Source organism: Zonotrichia albicollis, chromosome 5 (genome assembly GCF_047830755.1).
Source record: "Zonotrichia albicollis isolate bZonAlb1 chromosome 5, bZonAlb1.hap1, whole genome shotgun sequence".
Taxonomy (NCBI): domain Eukaryota; kingdom Metazoa; phylum Chordata; class Aves; order Passeriformes; family Passerellidae; genus Zonotrichia; species Zonotrichia albicollis.
Window position 1 is genome coordinate 16256047 of NC_133823.1, and position 15963 is coordinate 16272009.

Here is a 15963-nt window from a genome sequence, read left to right on the forward strand (position 1 = left end):
GAAGAAAAACCCGTCTCTTACCCAATCACATCATATTCCTTTGCCCATTAGCAAATTCTTGTGTGGAATATGAACACAAGGAAAGTAATTAATGTATTTTTAGCATTTTTAAAAGAAACTAGCACTAGGGAAGATGACTGTAGTCTATAGGGAGCAGGCTGTTGAGGTACTCTTTTAGAAGGTATCCCAAATTAATATTTAGCTCATGTGGTACAGTGTCATTGTAGTTCATGTGGTATACTGGTGAGATCTTTTCACCTTAGAGGCAGTATCTATTTATCCTAGCAGGTTAGTGATCCTTGGATCTTCAGGAGTGCTGCTTGTGTCTTTGTAACACACAGTTCCCCAAGCTGAGAGAAATGGCAGTCCCAGATTTCTGCCTTTCCAGTGTTAGTTTTGAAATTATTCCCTGCCACCTTCAGGGTGTTGCTCATGCATTTTTAGTTTGGGATTTTTTTTGGTGGTGTGATAGAACATGAAGTTCGCTCCAAATGTAGCTGTTTGAAGCACATTTAAAGCACATGCACACGCTTCAATTTTCTTGTGTCCCACGGCATTCCTATTCTTAGCGTAGCCAGCATGGAGGGTGTCTTCCATCAGGCTCTTGTGCTTAGGGCAACCAAATACAGAGTGTACACCATGACTGATTTCATCAGAACCTTGTATGCTCCTGCTTTTTTAACCAGACAGAGCCTTGTTAAAGAATCCTGCTTTTCCCTCTGTGTGCTTTGGAGCTGGCCAGTGATAAGCATGTGTGGGTGTGAATGAGTTGAATTATGCTGCTGGAGATAAACGGGGTTCTGCATTGCTTTAAAGCACCTAATAAGAGATCCTAGGAAACAGTTTGTGGTAGGAGATTGCACACTGATGAAGTACTAACTGGAAAATCCAATCCTCTCCCTTCCCCTTCCAGCTCAGTCCTGCCTCAGTGGAAGTGAGCACAGCTGACAGGCAAAGGGTAAGAGATGAACACCCGTGTCTTAGGGCTCAGAATAGGAAAGGCTTTGTTGCTAATACCTAGAGCTTGAATTAGCACCAGGTTTTGGAAACAAACCAAATGCATGTGTTTCCTGTCTGCTCAGAGTGGGAGAAGGAATCTTTGGCACTTCAGGGGTTACCCTTTGCTTTTCGATCCTGTGCTATGTTAGTGAATGCTGCTGCTGCAGATTTCCTTAGCTAAAACTTGGCATGGTGTGTCCAAAGACTTGATGTCTCAGATCTTTCATTTCCTTATCTTTCTCCTTCCCTTTGCAAAAACAACAAAACAAAACAAAAAACAAAACAATAAACAAACAAAAAACCTTTAGCTAGTTTCTAGTTCAATCAGAGGAGTCCTCAATGTTTTATTAGTATTGCATGCTTAGCAAATAACCTAAACCTATTGAAATTAGAAGTGGCAGAGTAGTACTAAAATCTTTCATGTGCTTCTTATAGAATACTGTTTTCTTCCCCCAGCTTTTAGGCATTATCATCCTGTTGTCTTTATCAAGTTCAAGCCAAGTAATTATTTTATACTGCTATATTTTTTCCCTTCCTGTGTTACCCCACTCTGAAATCCCTGACTTTCACTGAGCACTGCACAGAAGATAACTTCTGACTGCTGGCAAGTTGCAGCAACGTGACCTGTCCACTGCTGTCAGGGCCAAGCTGTCAATGTACTGCTCCACGTGAGCTGCTGCTTCTTGTGTAATTCTTGCTGCAGTTCAGGGCTCTGTGTGTGTTCAGTGTGTGGCTCAAGTTCAGTGTGTGTGTGTGTGCATACACAAATTTGGGTTGCAACACTGTGTTCAATTGAGCAAAGTACTCTTTAATCTGTTTTTATCAGAAATAACACATTTCTGTGTTGGCCAGTACACCACAAATACCTGTGTCATTCTGTTCAGGGCTAGTCTGACCACCTTGGAGGTAATTTATAAAGATTTATGCAGAAGTGGTCTCAAATATGACACTCTAAAAGTTCAGATTTGAGCCTGTTAGTCTGAATAGCATTACAGTTGGTTTGAGGCATTGTTTGATATTTGGTTTTTGAAGCAGAGTAATTTTGCAGTGTAAAGAGCTCAGTCTCCTGGGTTTCAGAACATTTCTGCTGCCTTGCAGATGGAGATGGCCAAGGCATGAAGGTGCTGATTCAGTAGCACAGCTGAGCTGTCTTGATTACTCTTTGTCTGTGTAATGGTTTAGTGACAGTTCACAAACCTGACAGTCATGCAGGAAATGCCTTTTCTGGTTGTTCCCACCTCCTGCTGTGAACAGCTGGATCTCTGTAGGATCATTTGTGGTGCACTTGCTTCACTCACACTCATTTCCCTGTCTCTCTTGCCCAGGAAGGATACATGACTTGCTGAAAAGAGAGAAAATGCTATGCTGGGGCTACTCGTCTTATGGACAGTCTGGGATAGGTAGCAACCTCCAGGTGATCATTCCTGAACCACAGGTGTATAGCTTCATCCACGACAGAAATGTCAAGGAGGTGGCATGTGGAGGAAACCACTCTGTGTTCCTGTTGGAAGATGGGGAGGTGTATACCTGTGGCCTGAACACCAAAGGTCAACTGGGGCATGACTGTGAAGGAAGCAAGCCAGGTAAGTCTGCTTTTTATACACACTTCAGGCTGTCTTGAGGCTGGTGCGCTGAGAACATTATGAAAGCTGCTTTGTGCTGATTGCTGTGGAGCTGGAGCAGCCAGCAGAGCTGATAATCGTGTCACGTTAACACAGTGGTGATGCTGAATAGCACTGGCTGGCTCTGGAAAGCCAAAGCTGAGCAGGAGCAGCATGGGTGAGGAGACAGGTCTGCTCACTTTGCCTGGGAAATGCATCAAAACAGGCGAGCACAGATGGTCTCAGGGCAGATTTTGTTATCTGGCATTATGTTGTCTTTTTATAAAGAGGAGGAGAGGCCCATGAGTCACGAGTGTCTTCTGCTTTGTCTTTCCAATTGCACTGCATTGTTATGCCCACTCTTATTCAGCTGTTGCTGGGAATTTTCTCACACCAAAAAGTACAAGGGGATCTTGTTGAGTAGAATTGTGGAGAACAAATTTGTGTATGGCCAAGAGGGTTTGTAAATTTTGTTTCCCCCTTTCAGAATCCCTTGTCAACTTGTGCCTTCACTCCTTTTTCCTAGTCTGCAGGAAGGTCACTTTAGGGTTGTGTTCCCCAGACTCACATGGCATCTTCTTCATTGGCTTCTGATGGACAGAACTCATGAGTGCTGAACTGAGGCAGCTACTGCCTCTCCTTCCCAGGGTGAAAGAGTGCTTTAATTCTTTGCTCTTGGAAGAAACCCTGAAGCCTTTCTTCTGGACTCTTTTGAATGTTGGCTTTCCAGTTTACCTTCCATTAACCTCTTGGTTTTGGCATGTGGTACAGATACAGGTATTTCTGTTTCCATAATATAGAAGTCCTGTACTGTGGGTAATCAGAGCAAAAATTCCCCAAACTGCAGGCTGCTCTCTGTAGAGCTTGGGTCTTCTCTGGTGTCACCTATTATTACATGATAGAGAGACAAGGTATATGCAAAATATCCTCAATTCTCCATGCAGTGTGTGCAAATCTGACCTGACTTGACCCTATCCCTTTCCTCTGTCAGTGACTTTTGTCTGTCTCTCTCAGAATGAGTTGGCAGGTGTTGGATGCTGGATGACCAGGGTGCTGGGTTAGAGGAGTTCACCTTGAATCTGCCCTCTCTTACTTTTCCTACAGGAGTTTCTAGACAATTACTGAAAGGGATTGGGAATAGCAGGAATGCTTAAATCCTCTCTCTGCGCATTTTCTGTAAATTTAGGCCCTGGAATAAATGAGATGCTTGGTGAAAGGAAGCCAAGCCTAGTGAATATTCAACTCAAACTGCTGAGGATGCTTCATCCTGCAAATCTCCCAGCTAGCTCAAGACTAGTGCAGAGGCCCCAGAAATTCAGCACTGTTTTGAGTGCACCAAAGATACTCTGAGCAACATTGGGCTATGCTGCTGGTTTACCCATAAAATTAAGCAGGTGTAAGCTGCTGGTGAAAAGGGAGGATTCACAGCAGGTAGATCAGAGCTGGAAATGAACTTCATGAATCCTGAATGCTGAAGTGTAGACCTCTCTCAGCTAGGTAATCCTGCTTTCAGCTAGGCCAGTAGAAGAGGGCCAGTCTGAGCTTCTGAAATAGAAATGAAAGGTTCTTTGTGTTTGATCCCAAGTGCCCTTCTTCTACCCCTTAAGTTAGGGTCTGTCACCAAGATGTGAAACCACATCCCACAGGTTTATTTTTTTTTCTGAAAAAGGTTCTGCCGTGCTGCTCTCTGAGGAGCCTGTGGCCATCCCAGAGAAATGGGTTTCAACATGGCATTACTGGCTGTGCCTCCAGTGGGATTTCTGCTGGCTGGGGCAGGTGGGAGGGACGTGCTGTAAAGCAGGCAACAGCTGCTCTTTTTAGCTTGCAGTGAACAGGCACAGCAGCCTTTATGGTAACAGTAAATTGGGGGAGAGCCCCATCACACTCTCCTCTGTGCTTTGTCTTGCAGCACTGGGAGCTGAATTTCTTAGTTTTCATTTGCAAATGGGAACAAGAAGAATCAAGCCTTCCTCTTTCACCCCTACTTCCTCTGCATGGGATAAAGATGGTGTAAACCTTATACCTTCTGTGTAGAAAGGCCTGTTGAAGATGCTCTTTTCTGTTTTCCGTTGTTGTGGGCCTGTGAATGAAGCCATGCCTGATAGGTGATGAAGCTGTATGTGTGGGACACAGGGTCCTGAGCTGTTGGAAATGGTAGAGAAGACTGTCAGGAGGAGTCTGTGGTAGAGAATGGGAGACATGCCAGGAGCTGGGAGTCCTGGAGGTGCATCTCTCCAGCCCTCTCCTGCTGGACAGGGCAGTGTGGGCTGAGGTCTCTTGGTTTTCCTGCCCTGTGGCTTGGTCCTGTCAAGCCTGTGAGTGCAGCTGGAAGTGGGAGCTCTGCCCAGCTTGAAGTGAGCTCCATCTCCTGAAGTGAGCTCCATCTCCTGATGTAGGAGGCTGTGACACAGTCCTGACTGTCCTATTCAGGCAGCCCCTGGGGAGCCTCCACTGGACTTCAGAAATGCTTTCCAGGGCTTTACAGAGTGCCTTGGTTGTGTTTGAGAGTAACAGGGAGACGCAAAAGTGTGCAGGGGGTTGTGAGCCTCGTGAAGGCTGCATTGATTTCCCAGGGGTGGAGTGATCCCCTTCCTGCTGCTTAGGTCTTCCCTGAGAGGAAACTCCCTTTTATTTCTTACTATTCAATTTTGCTTCTCATTCATGCTGCTCATGAAAATGTCAAATGGTGGTGCAGAATTGTTTCAGCAATTCCTCTTGGAGGAGCCCTTTAGAGGGCACCTTTTGAAATGCAAGAAAACGTGTTAATTAAAAGCTGTGTTTATGGTCACATCTGCTGACCTTGTGGATGTAATGTGGAGAGGGGGATAGCAGGTGGCAAAGTGACTCTAATGCCTCTCTACAGGGAACAGAAATTACTGGGGGAGTGCATGCCACTGAAAGAGCATAAGTCAGTAGAAGTTTATTTTCTGGCATTGCCCTTTCCTCTGTATTTTACATTGGAGTGCTAAAATTAATATTTAGAATGTCTAAGAAGTTTAGCCTAACTAAAATAACATGCCTTTTGACTAAATGCTAACTGCTTCTAAGTGTTTCAGACTCTCTCCTTTTGATAATACCAGGGTGATACCAGGTGTGGCACTCCCATGGCTCTACCACAAGCCATTTTCCCACATTGTCACACTGCTTACCAATTCATTTTTGCTTCATGGTGATTAGTGAGGTACTTGAAGCGTCCACCCCTCTTAGGGGTGGGTATCTGGCTTTGTTAATACTTCCACGATCGTTTTTCCTCACCTCTTTTTTTTTCCCTTTTCCTCCCAGAATCATTCTGTAGTTTGTGTCCCTGCAGTCACTTGGCAGGGATGCAGAGGGAGAGGAATGCTGTTCCAGCATTCTCTCACCATGACCAATAAAGCTTCTGTCTGACCTGCCCTGATTCTCACTTGTGTTCTTGTGCCCTTGAAGTCTCCAGAGTCTCTGACCATGTCTTAGCAGAAGTAGCTTGGCAATTTGGTAGTGAAGCATTGAACCTGTTGTTTTGCAAAATTAGTCTGAGTTTGCATTGATCTCCTGAAATTTATCAGATGATAACATAAGTATGTCTCTAATGGGTAGCAATAATTTTGTACTGCAGTAGTTTTAGAGAAAAAAATATTCTTTATAAGTGAATCTAAATTTCGCCTTTTTCAGTCCTGTAATTTCACTTGGATTGATTTTCTTCAGGTCTGCCATGATGTCTTGGCTGCCTGTGATGATTCTTAGATAAGTGTTTTATCTGAGTGTGCATCCTGGAGAGCAAAAGAAAGGCTGAGGTACCCTAAGTTAAAGGCGCTTTTGGGATCTGGATGGAGTTATAGAGAGTGTGAAACAACTAGCCAGTTGTTAGTAGTTTGTAAAGCTTTAATAACCTGCTCAAGTCTGAGATGTCAAACTTGTTTTCATCTCTAGAGATTTCTTCTGTTCAAGTCCTTTGGACTTCATTTGACTTCTGCTAGTGAGGAAACCTGGGCTTTGGTAACTAGTGTCTCAAGAGAGTTACAGAACAATGTCTCAAGCCAAATTTGCCTCAAACCTTTTGTCTGGTAAGATACAGCAGAGAAACCTATGATTTTTTTACAAAATTCCCTGTTTGGATGCAAATTTGCAGGGGAGCACTGGCTTTCTGTGCACTATGGAATCTATCTGCTCATAGCTGCTGATAGAGATATCATCATAATGTTCATTCTCTTTCAAAAAGCAGGACAAAACCACCACCAAAATAAACAAATCAGCCTAGGTGATCCAGATGTTCTGTATTTCTCTGAAGTGAGTGCCTTTCTTTTCAGATATTAGTCCACTCATCCTGAGCCTCAGCACAGGATTACAGCAGCAAGAGCTTAGTGCTCAGGTCAGGGCAGCATGCTTGTTAATTGTGAGCCCTGGGACAGCTGAGAATTCAGATGTGCCACCTGCTTGGAAGGACAGTGTGTGTGGATCTTCCTGTTTTGGCCTCCTCCCAGTGGGTGAGGAGTCAGCCACGAGGTCCTGGCAGCTCTGCAGGAGAGATGGCAGGGCTTGTGTTTGTCCTGAGCAGCTTGCAGACAAAGAGCTGTGTAAGGGCACTCATTATAAATGTTGTTTGTAAAAACACAAAGGTGATTAAACTGGTCACCCCTTGCAGAAGTCGGATATGTTCATTTGTACTCATCCCTCTTGCTCCTTTGATTATCACAGGATCTGACTGAGCTGTTTCAGGTTGCTGTGCCTTCACTGGTGGCTGCAGTGGATTTGCCTTATGGAGACTGAATTTCAGCTGAATTGATGCCATTTGGGCTTCAGAGTGATTTTAAAATTGGATGTCAGCATTTAGAATTAATTTAGAAACAATTGGTATTTGGTTGAATGGGAAGTAAAGGAAGTGCTTTCCCTGAGATACCTTAAATATGCCTGTGTTGTTGAATTGGCTGGCTGAGGGATTTGAATATGCCAGATATTTATAGTGGGGGTTGTTTTAAAATTTGTGTAGTCTTGATCATGTGAACTGACTTGTGCCAATATTTTGTGAGACTGTAGGACTAGGAGAACTTACCCTAAGGAGAGATAAGGCTTTTAAGGAGGGCCTAAACAAGTAAAAATTTGATTTCTTGACAGTAGAGAAACCTACTCAGCACCTAAAATGGCTGTAAGGTGTTCTCAAATGCAACTCTGAAGTCTCATCTCTAAACACAGATGTATTATTAGAACCACCAGATTCCTCTTTTGATTTCACTTTGCTGAGAGGTGAAAACAAGGATGAGCCCAGGGAAGCAAGATACTAGTTTGGTTTTTTTTACAGTCAGTATGATCTGTTGTTACAGAGGACATGAGAGACACTTTTTATGCTCTTTTACCTCAAAAGGCTGAGCTGCAGTAAAAATGACCAACTTTTTGCCTTCTGACTGGGGGTTTGTAGGGCAATTTGGCAACCTGAAATTGTACTTACCTCTGTGGTATTTGTTATTTGTCACTCCTGTACCATGCACACTATTCAGAGACTTTCTGAAGGTGCAGCTGCAATAAAAGCCTGCCAATGAAATAAAGGCTGCCTGCCTGGCTGGCTTGCAAGGAGCAGGAAACCTTGGCACAGTGTGTGGCACTAATGACTGGCCCCTTTGCTGCCAGCATGCTGAAGCTGCAAGATGTGCTCAGGATAAAATGGGTTGGGTAGCTGTGTGTGCTGAGTTAAAGGGGAGGGCAGGGAACAAGCTGGAGGTGACAGATGCAAGTTTTCTGAATGCCTCAACCCTTTTGTAGTCAAAACAGTTCTTTGTGCTGGACAAAAGTGATGACTTTGTTAAGGTGAGTAAGTATGGCTGAGAGTCGCAGCTTCTAGGAGAGATTTGAGTAGTTTGAGGGCTGTTGATTTTGACTCAGTTATCCTCAGACAGCCCAATATTCTTCTTTAAGCTCTATTGGAAATAAGACTTTTTGTCAAAGATCTGTGTGAAACTTCTTATCAGAAATCAAGTATTTTTGATAGCTGAAAGAGCTGGTAAGACATGCTCACTCTCTTCAACCTGCCTTTTAAACAGCTGCCTGCCTATAAAAACTCGCCAAAAAGCAATCTACAGATGCTCCTGTCTTTTCTCAGAATGCCCAGTTGATAAAATTAATAATTTTTTGAATGATTATTAGGACTGTATCCTTTGCCTCCCTTTTTCCAGTCAGCATGCTTGTTTGCAGTAACATATTTTCAAGCCATATTTGTGAAGCTGATGGGAATGCCCTTGAAAGCAAGGGCAGGGGTGCTCTACTGAGGTGCACTGTGCAGGTGTGACTTTTCAGAAATATGGCTTTGTCCTGCTGCCATGCAAACCACTGCAGGATTGAAATAAATGGGAACAGAGTGAGGAGTACACCAAGTGCTTTTGAAAATCATATTACTAATCAAAGCCTGAGCCTACCACAAGTGAGACTGTCAAATGTCACAGCTTTGCAGTGACATCAAATCTGGCATCTAGGCACCCATTTCCGTAATTCCCCCTTACATTTCTGCTATCTATCCTCACGCTATGCCAAGGTTTAGTGCATCCTGCCCACCTTGGACTTGCTGCCTTGGAGCTGTGGGGTTTGCTGGGGTACACATCTTGGACCTTGGGGTGTCTCAGTAGTCATGGACCAGCCACAGATTCTGTGCTGCCTGCCAGTGGCCAGCAAGCCTGGCTGAATGACCTTTACAGCTCTCTGCCATAACCTGAGGAGGAAAATGGGCTCTCTCTGGGTTTTCTGAACATAAGTCTTCCCTGTGTTTCTGTAGGGACTCATGGTGGTTTATTTCTTTGGAAGAACTGTTCTTACTAGTTTACCTCCAGTGTCTGAAGGTAGATTCCTTCCTCTGCCAGCTGATGCTTGCCAGACGGGAGCCCTCTGTGCCTGGGCAGCCCTTTCCAGGAGCTGTCTGTGCCCATGCCATTCTGCATCTAGCTCCTCTAGACAAAAGGCAGCAGAGTGGGGAGGGATTTCTGTCTGTGCCTGAGGAAGGGCTTTTCTTTCTCAGGGTAGGTGTCTGCTCACAGCTCTGAGGGGGAGTAGCTGGCAGAGCATAAGTGATGTGACACCCTGGGATGTCACTGTGGCCTCTCACTTCTTGCTCTTGCATTCCTGCCTGGACATGGCCAGAAACAGCCTTAGAAAGTGAAGGCAGTGTTAGTAACTGAGCCAGCCTCTCTCAGATTCTAAGACTGTAAGTAGCCATGCTAAATAAATGAGTGAGCAGTACCACATGTGTCATGCAGGTAAACCATCAAGAATCACTAGTGTCTCTGGATGAAAGGAGACTGCAGAATCTTTTGTTGCTTGGAACTTCTCAGCCTTGACCTATGGACCGTGTTTCTACTGCTGTGATCAGCCATGTTCTGGGGGAGTGTCCCCTGCTTTGGTCTGTCCTCTGTCCTTTGCTGCCTTCCCCCCACACTTTTTGTTCAGTGAGTCTGCTCCCTGTTTACATTTCCTCCCTTGCAGCCAAATTATCAGTCTTATCAGCTTCAGTACTGCTGCTGTCTGTCTCTGATCAGGCTTTTCTTCCTACTGCTCTGCTCTCTGCTGCCAGCATAGCACCATTCACCAAGTTCAGGAAAGGAAAATCTCAAGTTTTTCAACTGGACTTGTAAAACCCAGCCTTCTTGATCCATGTAGTAAACTTAAGGTGTTGAAAGTCAGGGGGTGTTACATTTTGATGTAAGCATTGCCTGCTCCATGCTTCAGTTTTTGCCCCTTGCTGAGGGAGGTTTGGGCATGAGGTATACAGCTGTGCTTAGGTGAGAGCAGCAGGCAGGTAGCGAGGCTAGCTGTCCTATGGTGGGGATGTGGGCTCCCCATGGGCTTTGTTCCTGTAGTCTGGTGCTGTGCAGGTGCAGAGCACAGCGTTTCTCACACCCTTGTGTGCAATAGTGTCGCCTAATCCGAGCACAAGATGCAACAAGCATGTAATGCCTTCTCAGAGATGCTCTGCAAAGAGCAGGGAGTGGAAATTGCAGGGCCTGGTGTCAGGCAGGGTGGTTCCTGCTGTCTACGTGGTGTGTGTCTCATCTGCCTGGCCATGACATGTAGAGTCACCAAGGTGTGTTCTTGAAAGTGTCCAGGAGCTCTGGCCTCCTCCCTGTGCACCTCCCTCTGCCTGTACTGCTGACAAACCACAGCCTGCAGAGGCGGTGAAGCCACAGGAGCAGTTTCAGCTGGCTGGGTTAGATTATGTTTTCAAAAAGCACCTGACAGCTTTGCAAGGTCTGTGTTTAGTTTAAGTGGTTTATAGAGTCTGATTTCTTCCTCCTGCTCCCGGGCTCCAGATGTTTCCTGTGACAGCTGGAGTGTGGGGTGCCTAGGTGGTCAGAGGTGAAAATGGGCAGAGGGAAATCAGAGGGTACTTGTTGGGAGCTTTAGGGAGAGGGGAAGGGCCAAAAAGGCCTTGGCAAAACACCATGATTTCCCCCTCCCCAGTTACCAGTTTCCAAGTGACAGAATCACACTTCCACTGGGGATGGTGTTATTTTGGAAAAGCTGGTGAGTGTACTTGTGCTGCTACTGGTTAAATAGCTGGTATTTTACTGCTATTTAACGATAAAAACTAGGACATGGAAGTTATGCTGGCAAAAAAAGGAGAAACTTTCATAAGGGGAGTAAGATACCTTCTCTCTTACTGCTCTTTCAGTTGCAGGCATTTTCATTGTTGCACATTAGTTTTCTCTTTTTCCAGTTTCTTTAAAGCATTTAGACATGTTTTAATGTTCAGCTGCTTCTATAGGACTGAAATCATGAAGCTCATCACAGCCTAGAAGTAGAGCCATGATATCCATATGCAGAAACATCTTTGGGATATGCCATTGGAGATGGGGAGTCAGCTGAAATTTACTAATTAGTGTATAAAAATCTTGTCAGGGCATTTGGTAGATCCACTGTTGCTTACTTGCTTTTTGTACAGTGGCTTAGTGAAATGGTGGTGACTGATCAGTTTGGGCCATGATGTTTTTCTGATTTTCTTGTGGTGCTTGTTGAAGGCAGTAGCAGATTTTTACGGAGTTTTTGGCTGTTGAATCATGCTTCCCTAAGTGCTAATGCTGTTAGTGTCACCTTGTTAGAGGGTTTAATGTGTTGGTGAAATTCATCTCCATAAGGAGAGAACTCTGCTCCTTTCCTACAAGAATTAAGGCTTTTCAGTTCTCAGAGAATAGAATGGTTATACCGGTGACATTTAGGTCACTCTTGGTGTCTGATTAAATATTCAGCTGCCTTGTGCATTGAAACATTGTATCTCACACTTCTGATTTTTGGATCTGGGTTGCACAATGCTCATGCATCCTCAGTGTGGATGTGGACTATATTAACAGGCATGGCAGTGCAAAGAAATTGGTTCATCTGTCCCTCAGACTTGCAAGCTGCTAGCATTTAACCCAGAGGAATTTCTTACCTTAGCTTACCTGTTTCTCTGTTCCCTGTGCTTCTACTACCATCTCTTATCTGAGCAAGGTAGTAAGGCATATTTTTGAGAATCTAAGGCATATTTTTGAGAATCTGTGAGCACTTACACCAACAACAAAGAAGAGCAAATGCTCTGAGTTGCTTATTGTCAAGCTGGGGAGACAATGAAGAGTTTTGACCAGATGTCCAAGCAGACTGGAATCACTTGAAATGCTTCCAAGACACAGCTTCTTCTGACCAAAATGCAGATTTTGCCACTGAAGGTGTAACCTCGGGGTTGATGGTTTCTGTGTAGTTTCCAGGCAGCAGAAGCCATCTGGTGCTTTTCCTGTACATCCTGGTACACATATGGCTGAAGGATTTTGTCCCATCCTCCAGCAAAAGCCTGTCTTGTGAGCAGCTGGAAGCTATACATAGGGTGTACCAACTCTCTGATAAAATTACTAGGAGTACAAAAGCTAATTAATCATTCATTGCCTGTGCATTCTAATTAGAGCAGTCTAAGTGAGTGCTTTGTGCTTCTAGCAGTTGCAGGCACTGAAGATCCTGTTTAGGATCCAAAGATGTAGGGGCAACGCGTGGGCCCTGTTTTATAAATGGGGAAGCTATGGACTGATGGTGGGCTTGTCAGGGGTTTTCATTCTTCTCCCAGCCTTACTGCCATTCCCAAACCTTCAGGCTAAATGCGCTGATTGTCAGAAAGTTGAGTTGTAGAAACATACTCCACTTATCCTGAGCTTTTGCTGGAGTGTCCTTGCAAAGCAAGAAAACACAAGAGCAGTCCTGGGAAGCAGAGCTGTCATCATTCACAGATGAGCTGTTCTGGAGACATTTTGCACACTCTTTACTGCAGTGTATTTTATGGAAAGATCTAACAGGGTTAAAACCAGAAAAGTCAAACCTTGGTATACCTGTTTCAGGTTTCTGTTCTGAGAAACCAAAGCTGAAACTCCAGCAGATATGAAGAACTGATAAATGACTTCAAAGCATTGGTGCTGTTTTGAGACAGCTGACAGCTTCAGGAAGAAAAGATTATTTCAGTGTCTACTTCTTGGAACTTAGGAGTTTTTGTTTGTTTTTTGAAGGTTTTATGAGGTGTTGAAACACTGTATTGCATAACTGCTTCAGCCCTTCCCTGTTGCTTTCAGAGTTTTGTTCTGCTTAGCTTTGGGATAATTTTGCCTGTTAAGCCCCAGTTGACTGGTTTTATTCATGAATTACACAAGACACAATGCTAAGAATAAACTTCACCTTTTGTACTCTTCATCTCATTGCAGTGACACATCTTCTCTAAGGAGCGAATAATGGTGTTATGGTGCTTTGGAAGTTTAAATGGATACCAACCACTAAAACATCTAATATTTTGATGGGAGGTCAGCATAGAAGTAGTTGTCAGATTGATGTTTTTGATATCCCATGTAAGCTGAGGTGGTACATTCAGTGACTTGGCAGCTGACAGTGAGCTGGGACCCTTGTTGGACTGCCTGGGCAGCCTGTGATCCCAGGAGAAGGCTGGCTTTTTTCCATCTCTGGAAAGAAACGTGTCTGAGTGTATAAAGCTTGAAACTATTTGGCATTTACATTTCTTCATGACTTTTCAGGCAAACTGCTATTGACAGGGTCTCAGGAACGTATTTTGGTAAGATGGGCCATACATCACCTTTCTAAAGGCAAAGAGCTTCATTTCCAAGGCAGGCATGGGTTTTTTCTGTCTGTGGTTATGCACTGAGTCCAGGTGAGGCTGCACTCTGTTCCAGTGGTGAGCAGTGCAGTCACTGAAGGCTTTCGGTGACACAGGGCAGCCTTTCAAAATGAGCTGGTATTTATTTGTCTCTTGGGATGGCACATAGAGCAAGGTCACATTTTGTTGCCAAATTAATCTTCAGATGGAGCCAGAGGGGACTGAAACAACCTCAGATTTCGTGACCTGTTTGGTGTCCCCTCAGTGTTCCAATGTGTGAAGTCCTTGCCACAGCCACATACCTCAAGGTACTCTTTCCTTATTTGCTGTACTGCTGTGGTCAGAATCCTGCCTCCTTCAGCTCCTGATGCTAATCTCTGGTCCCTGGAGTCTTCTGTCACCTCCCCAAGGTGCTTGGGTGATTCAGGGTCAGCTCCTGTAGGAAATAAGACTTACTGTGGCAAACGCTGCTTTCCTAGCGAAGTGTTTTACATGGCTGCAGGCAGTGTCTGCTGTGGGTGCCCCAGCATCCCATATTGCCCGTGTTTGCTGTTTTGTCAGACTCATGGTGCCCCGTGGAGTGTTTGGTGGTGTGCAGGGAGCAGCTTTGGAAGCAGGGCTGGCTGGTGGCTTTGGGACCACTTTTGGGAGCTCAGGTGCTCTGGGTAACAGCCAAGTCTCAATGCACTCTTCCAGCAGGGATGAAGTGATGGGTTCGTAAATCAAAGGGTTTTCCTTGGAGAAGTGGATGGTTTTGTCCTGCTCTCCTTTTGTTGCTGTGATCAGCAGCTTTAATTCTGGACCTTGAGGTTGCAGAAACACACCTGTGTGAATTGGCCACGGTGCAGCAGGTAATGTTTGCCTTGCTGGGTGTCTGAGAGGAAGGGACCAGAGTCACATGTGCTGCTGGGACACCTTGTCTGCTGGCTGTCACTGACCTTGATCAGCCCTTACAGCTGCTGGTTGTTTAGAGCCCTCAGATAAAAATAGGCTCCCTCATTTATTTATATATATATATATATATATATATATATATATATATATATATATATATATGTAAATGAACATGAACCAGACTGCCAAAGCAGTGCTAAAGTTAGGTGCTTGTGGGCCCAAGTGGGAAGCTGTGTGTTTAAACTGAGTTACCACCCTCAAACCTGGCTGTGTCTCTGCGCTGGCACTGGGACTGGGTGAAATGAGTGCTGCTGCAAAGAGCTGCAGGACCAAGGGTGTTACTGGGGGGCAGGTCTCAAGCCCTCCTAAGATGTTTGTGTGCTTGTTGCTTGTAAACTGCACCTCTGTTGCCATGAAGTGTTTTGAGTGAAATGAAGCAATGTTCACGTGGCCTTTTCCTCAGCTAGGATACATATTTTAATAATTGTCACCTTTTTCTTCAAAAATATTCATTAGGGATTTTTCTCCTCATTTTCTCAATCCCAGACACAGAAGGCAAGCCCTCCTAGGGGTACCTTTTTCTATACTCATTTAAAACATGTAGATTAATTGGTAAGCAGGTTTTGGTGCTAAGTGTGTTAATGATTTCTGGATGCCTATAATGTGGGTTATCATTTTTATGGAATGACATGTAATGACCCTTTCCTCTCATGTCCCAGGCAAGTGGGATTTCAGTAATTCTGATCACTGCCTTGTAGCTTACAGGGTGAAGTCTTTCTTCATCCACCTGGAACACTTGTATTTGTTCAGGGAAAAAAAAGGAAAGCAACTTTGCTTCTTTCTGGCATGCAGGGAACTTATCCATCAGTTGTGTGGTTTTATTGAAAAACAATATGTTTTTTCATGCCCCTTTGTAAAGATTGTGTAATGAGCAAGATTTAGTTATAGATGTTTTTGGAGTAGTTCTTAAACCTGCTTCAGTTGCCTAACGTGATGTAATGAATAAAGTCAATTGTGGGTTGTCTTCCAGAGGACTTGAGTGATGATTTATTTAAAAATTTTTATTCCTTCATCTCATTTTACTTCCTTTATATGGTACTTTTTTTAAAACGAGTATTTGAGAGTGATAGTAATAGGTTGATAGGTTCAGACTTGTTCCAAGGTCAGCATGGAGGGTGTTGTAACACATACCCATCAAGCAATAAATCAAGGTGAGGTGTATGGGTTGTGGATGCCATCCAGCTTTGTGGATGACTCATCTTCATTGGACATGAGAGCTGTGGAAGGTCAAATATGTTTTACAGGGTCTGCTATCTTCTCAGTGTTGGGTGATCCCTGAAACTGAATGGTATCAAATCTGGGATATCTGTTCCTGAATAACCGGATAGGTTTTGC

At 44.3% G+C, this 15963-nt stretch overlaps 1 protein-coding gene across 5 annotated transcripts in view; it reads left to right on the forward strand.

Moving 5' to 3' along the window:
• The window catches only part of HERC3 (HECT and RLD domain containing E3 ubiquitin protein ligase 3), a 46180-nt gene that overhangs the window by 2511 nt on the left and 27706 nt on the right, over positions 1-15963 (forward strand). For 4 of the 5 annotated variants that reach the window (XR_012580375.1, XM_074540908.1, XM_074540905.1 and 1 more), the window contains exon 2: positions 2325-2582. Coding sequence is in view for 4 of the 5 variants with exons in the window: in XM_074540908.1 (XP_074397009.1) it covers positions 2357-2582 (226 nt within the window). In the remaining variant the exon portion in view is untranslated. Of the gene's footprint in view, positions 1-913; positions 959-2324; positions 2583-15963 lie in introns of all 5 variants that reach the window. The other variant, XM_074540906.1, reaches the window with a different exon arrangement.